The following is a 6,000-nucleotide window of genomic DNA, read 5'->3' as shown; positions in this document are numbered from 1 at the left end:
TGCAAATAAATAAGAAATTGGATGCTTCAAATTGCAAGAGGTGGGTTTTTTTGTCCTCTATCTGATCACCACAAAATTTCCCTCCGAGGGGTTGAACCGGTTCCGGGACAATCCGGATTGTTCAACGGTATTGTTCCGAAACAGTATTTTTGGTCGAAAAATGTCAATAAAAAAGATGAAAACAATGTATATTTTGAACAAATATTGTTGAAACTTGTTCAATAGAGACTCTTACAACACAAAATAGCAATTTTATAAAAATAGTTGTTTATAAACTAATGTTTTGATAAGTTTTACTTTAAAAAACTAAATTTAATCCAATTTTTAATATAAATTAACTAAACAAACTTATCAGAAGTTCAAAGTTGTCACAAACTGGCTAAAGGTACTAGTATTTGACACTGAAACAACATTTCATAAATGAATACACTTAAATCGATCAGATTTTGTACTTTTACTAGGGGTACGGACAATTATTTGACCTCTTTTTTTGACTTTTTTCAGTAAACAATTTTTGTATTTTTCAAGAAAAAGTTTTTTGCAAATCCAATGACAGTGTCTTAAAGAGGACATTCTGCCGCGTCGATTGATGTATAAAAATGGCACTTTAGTCGAATTTTATGTACTTTTATATCACAAACATTTCCCGTACGGGGGGGGGGGGGGGGGGGGGTACGGACAAATATTTGACTCACTGTATAAGTAGACCCACCACGAGGTCATTTTTCGAGTGATTTTATAGCCTTTCCTCAGTAAGGTGAGGAAGGCAAAAAAATATTATCGTTCCGAACCACCCTATTAATATCTTCTTTATTTAAAAAAGAGTTTTAAACAGCGTGTTATTTTCAAAATTTTATCCTATAGTGGAATGACGTAGTCTGCCTGTACATTAGCTAACACTTGAACATAATTGGGTGAAACCTGCGCCACCTGCTGCCACTATTCTGAAGCGATATTTTTACCAAAATATTTTTGCGCTTTTCCCCATCCAAACTTTAACGAAGAAAAACGACCCCTTCACCTTAATTGGCACATTTTTTAAAATTGTCGATTAGAGAATTTTTTTTGAAAGTATTTTTCAACGCAAATTATCTTAAAGTATTTTTTCCCCAGAAATACAAATAAAAAAAAATGTTGAAATTTTTATTCGTAACTTCGAAGCAGCATGATACCAACCACGCTTTCCTACAAATCAATCAATTTTCCTCGTTGGTCACACTTTCTTTCATGCAAGAGTTTCCGGTGACACCACCATCGATTGACCTTCACCGGAACTGCGAGGGGAGGTCTTGGTCGGGGCAGAATCCCCGGCGACGTGTCGTCCACCGCGAGACCGGTTAATATATTCTGAAGACGTCTTTCTTCCGGAAATCGTTGAGGATGTGAGGATGGGTTTGTTTGTGTTTGTGTTTGGTTGTAAATCGTGGCACCGGTAGCGGTGGAGCTTCAATGAAGTTGAGGTCGGTTTTATGAAATTTCCCTACACCAACGTGACTACACACTTTGTTGTTCTCGACGGCGGTCCAGACTTTGATGGCGGCCACATAAAAGGAAAGCGTTGGCTTGGGTGTTGTGAAAGTGGTTTTTTCTTTTATCTTCCATGTGGGGTCATGAAAGCTAGTTTGTTGTGGTGAATGTCTTGCTGTGATTAGTAAAATGGATGAAAACGAACTCTAAAAGATGGTTTGGAAGAGTCAAAGTAATTAACTTGGTGTGCAGTGAGTCAAAGTAACACACTTTGTATAATTTCTTACATTGCTTCTAGTTGTGGCGTTTCACGTTTCTTGAAAAAAATCTATAATTTTGCCAGCTGTTTAAGGTTTGGGTACGTTTTTGGACAAAAATGAAGTCTCGAAAAATTAACATGTTATCAACAATATGTTTTCAAAATTATGGGAAGAACCAAAATGTTTGAACCTACAACATTGTTGCTTGTCAGTACGACTAAAAAGTTCTACAGAAACATTTTATTATTCTGCATAAGACAAAGGTGTGAAAAATAATAACAAGTCAGCCTAACGCCGTATTCTTTCTAATTATGGGGCACTTGTGATCCATCCATCCAGTGCAAGGAGGACATTTTTTCTACAACGTGTTAGATTAACAGTAGAAATGACAAGCAAGAACAGGTGAGCCAAGGCCGTTCCCTTTTATCATTAAAGTGTTTTATTGCAAAATAAAAATTGCAAACAGTTGTCCGATCCCAGGATTGTTGAATAATGTATTTCTTAAGATCGATTGACGGTGATCTATCATGCGTACCCGAGCATGGGTAAATAACAAGGGAAATGCGTAATAATACCTTTCTCTGGTATCAATACCAAATTTTGGTATTCATGGACCCTTTAAAATTTGTCTTAAGGATTATGCAAGAGCAAAATGTGGTATCATACCAATTTAAGGTATTGTTTTGATATTGCAAAATTGCAGAATTTGTCAATGGTCGAATACCACATTTTGATATTATTTTGGTATTACGGTGTTTTATCAAATTCCTCTGAAACTATGAGAAAATTTTGACCAATTTTGACAAAATAATTAATTTTGCGCTAAAATGATGTCTCAAAGCGGATGCTTTCATTGAAAACCGGAAATTTCAAACTTGATTTTAAACATTTTTGATATACTCCCTAAAGAAATTACTTAAAATTGAGGAAAATTTTCAAAGTCAGGATGCCACATTTCGGTATTATTTTGGTATTAAAGTGTTTTATCAAATTCCTCTGAAACTATGGGAATTTTTTTAATAAATTTTGATGAGATAAATAATTTTGAGCTAAAATGACTTGAAACCCAAAAATGTTAAAGCTGATTTTAATTTTTTTTATAAACCCACTAAGATTGTTTTAAAAAAAACATTGAAATTTCTCTAAGTTGGGATAACCAAATACTTTGAAAAACGAGTAAATCGAGAGATTATTGAATTTTGGTGAATTTCAATCCAGTTTCATATTAATAATACTTATTTTTCAATCTTGTTATTTTTCAGAATCTTCAAGAACTTCAAGCACAGGCCGTTCATCAATGACAAATGCATTCGATGTGGTGAAAAATATCACTAAGAACAACATGGAATCATCAGGTGAGTAGATTTGGCTGTTGCATATGGATCATTTCCATTTTTTCACTAACTGCAACTGCTGCACTAAAAATGGTATGAAAATACCAAATTTTGGTATTACTTATGCAAATACCAGCGACCAAATGTGCTCTTGGTTGCCCAGTAATAGATGGTAAAATACCATGAAATCAAACCAAAATCATGTATGTGGAAGACCACAGGAATACCAAAATCTGATCTTCCAAGTGCGCGGGAATACCTAAAAATAAAACCATGGCAAAACCAAGTTTTGGTATTCAAGCAATGTTCAAAAATCCAGAAGACCTCAACTTGGTATTGAAATGTTTTTATTTTGTGGTATTATTTTACCTTTGGAATAAAATTGATTGGTATTGTTTTGCCCTTCCACATACAAGACCTTGGTATGATTTCATGGTATTTTACCATCTATTACTGGGCAACCAAGGGCACACTTTGGTCCCTGTTATTTGCCCAAGTAATACCAAAACTTGGTATTCCCGTGTTATTTACCCCTGCTCGGGTAGGAAGGACATTTTTCCTGTTATGATTTAGATGACATAGCTTATTTCTAAATTATAGTATTGCATACGAACAACTGTTGCCAGATCCCATGGTCCGTTTAATAATGTAGATCTCAAGATAGATCGACACCATGATTCACGTCTTGCCCTTTTCTGTCTAATTATGGGATACTTTTAATCTATAAAAGGAGGACATTTTGCCTGCAGCGATTAAGGTGATTTCAAAGTGAACTATAAAATTGCCTTTTCAAATCGAAAACAGTTGCAAAATCCCATGGTTAGTTGAATAATGAATTTTTGAAGATCGATCGCCACCATGCTGGTAGTATCTTAATATTATTCCACTTCTGGAGCCTCAGTCTAACTCAAGACACGATGGGTTGGAAACATTTCGCAACTAGGCTCTGGCTCTGGTGCAAGTCCCGGGTGACCGCCTATCATGGTGCGTTGACCAAGGACTTTAACTACGCGTCGGATTTCTTCTTCGGATTGGACTTTCTGATGGTGACGGCCGGAATACGATTTCGCTCGGACAATGTGAACCTCCAACGCTGCTGGAACATCTACCGTTGGCTCATCTATTGCCCGTTGCCAGTCGCTCTGTGGAATACGTACCTCGGCGTAAAACGTGGGGAAAGCTTTGTAAATTTGCTGAACAGCATGCAAGCAATACTGTGCGTAGTTATCAGTTCAGTGCGATGGGCTCTTATTATTTGGCAGTATGAACCATTGATGGAGATCAAGCGATACTTGAATGGCAAGCAATTTGGAAGGAATCTGGATCAGTCACTTGGAATCCGCAGTGCAGTTTTCTACCAGATTCGAACAATAGTGATTCGCGCCATTGGGTGCATGTGTGCATTCACTGTCACTGTTCCAGCTCTTGACATTTCAAATCACCACTATTTGAAGTTGCCGTTTGATGTTCGGGAGCATTTTCCGTGCGTTCAGTTCTTAATTGAGAAGTCATATTTCATATGGATTTTCGGAATACTCATGTTGATTGTACTAGTGTATCTGCTATTCTTCATGATCCTCACAGTGCTAACTGCGGAAGCGAATATAACTGCGTTGGCGTTCTCTGCAGTATTGGACAGCACCAGGAAAAGAGTTAATTTGAAACTGCAAATGGAACCCGGCAACTCTCGCCAATTTGAAGCAAAGACAAAGTACTACTTTTGGAAGTTTCTTCAAGAAGAGGTAGGCAAATGTGTCCAGCAGCACGTTGATTTCCTCGCGATGAAAAACAAAATTAAACTACTGTTGAATGCCAGCTTCTTGGTCATTTACTACTTGACCACGCTCAGCTTGGCCAGTGGAGCGATTTATCTGTCCCAGATGACATCCGTTACGATCTTCTCGCTGCATACGTTATCGTACTGTCTCTGGATCGCCTTCGAATGTGGTTCATTGACGCGATTAGTGGACCTGCTGACTGACGCGGTAAGTTGTGCAGTGATTCCTAGCTTCATAATCAACTTCACTTTATCGCAACACTCAACAGAGCGAATCAATCGGATGGGCGATGTACGAGCTGGCATGGCCAACGGAACTGCAGTACGACGAGCGGTTCCAGGCGGAATATCGGTCCGTGCGCGAAGCAATGGCGATCGTCATGACGGTTTCCCAGCAACCGCTGGGATTCGACTGCTTCGGGTTGTTTGAATTTAACCTGGAACGGTTCTACGAGCTGCTCAATATGGCGTACAGTTTTTACACGTTCCTGAGGGATTTTGTGTGAAAAATGGATTTATTATTTTAAGATAGATGTTTGATGATTTTTTCATGGTTCATCGTAAATCAATTTAAGAGAAAACAAACTGCTAAGTTCATGTCAAATGTATTTTAAGGAGAGGTAAAAACTTGACAACATATATAAATTAGACACAAGATTTATTTAAGTTAATTTGCAATTATTAGTTTTATGGTAACCAAAATGTAAATATAATGCACTGTAAATACAATTCAAACCAATGCACTGGTGTTGTAGGGCCTTAGGCCGTGTAAAAAAAAGGCGAGGTATGATTGCAGATGACATTATACATGGTGAATCGAGAAAGGTATGCCCTGCTTTTGGACTCGCTCTGAAGTTAACCTTAACCCTTTCAGGCCTGATGGGTCATATATGACCCAAAAACCAAAATTTTCTGAACTAGCCTATAATTTTCATATGGCCCTCATGAATATTTTACTATCATTAAAGTAACATATTTTGTACATTCAGGCTGCAATCTGCAAACTTCTTGCAAAATGCTAACTTCTTGCAAATTTATAAATCTTATCATTTTTGGTATCCTATTATCTTGATATGTATTGAGTATGAGTTGGTTGCCTCGAGATTATTTTTTTTTTCTTCTGAAAGCAAACACCATCTGACTCAGAAATTCAAGCTCTTAT

The 6,000-nt window shown here is 37.2% G+C and overlaps 2 protein-coding genes across 5 annotated transcripts in view; one reads left to right on the top strand and one right to left on the bottom strand.

The window, feature by feature from the left end:
* LOC120428674 (dopamine receptor 1) overlaps window positions 1–6,000 on the bottom strand; it is a 344,147-nt gene that overhangs the window by 157,369 nt on the left and 180,778 nt on the right. The window lies entirely within an intron of this gene.
* LOC120424334 (uncharacterized) lies at window positions 3,979–5,532 on the top strand. The gene is made up of 2 exons (XM_039588425.1): window positions 3,979–5,046; window positions 5,108–5,532. The coding sequence occupies exons 1-2, from the start codon at window positions 3,979–3,981 to the stop codon at window positions 5,342–5,344; spliced, it is 1,305 nt and encodes a 434-aa protein (XP_039444359.1). The 3' UTR covers window positions 5,345–5,532.

Source organism: Culex pipiens, chromosome 1 (genome assembly GCF_016801865.2).
Source record: "Culex pipiens pallens isolate TS chromosome 1, TS_CPP_V2, whole genome shotgun sequence".
Taxonomy (NCBI): domain Eukaryota; kingdom Metazoa; phylum Arthropoda; class Insecta; order Diptera; family Culicidae; genus Culex; species Culex pipiens.
This window is presented reverse-complemented; position numbering and strand designations above follow the sequence as displayed.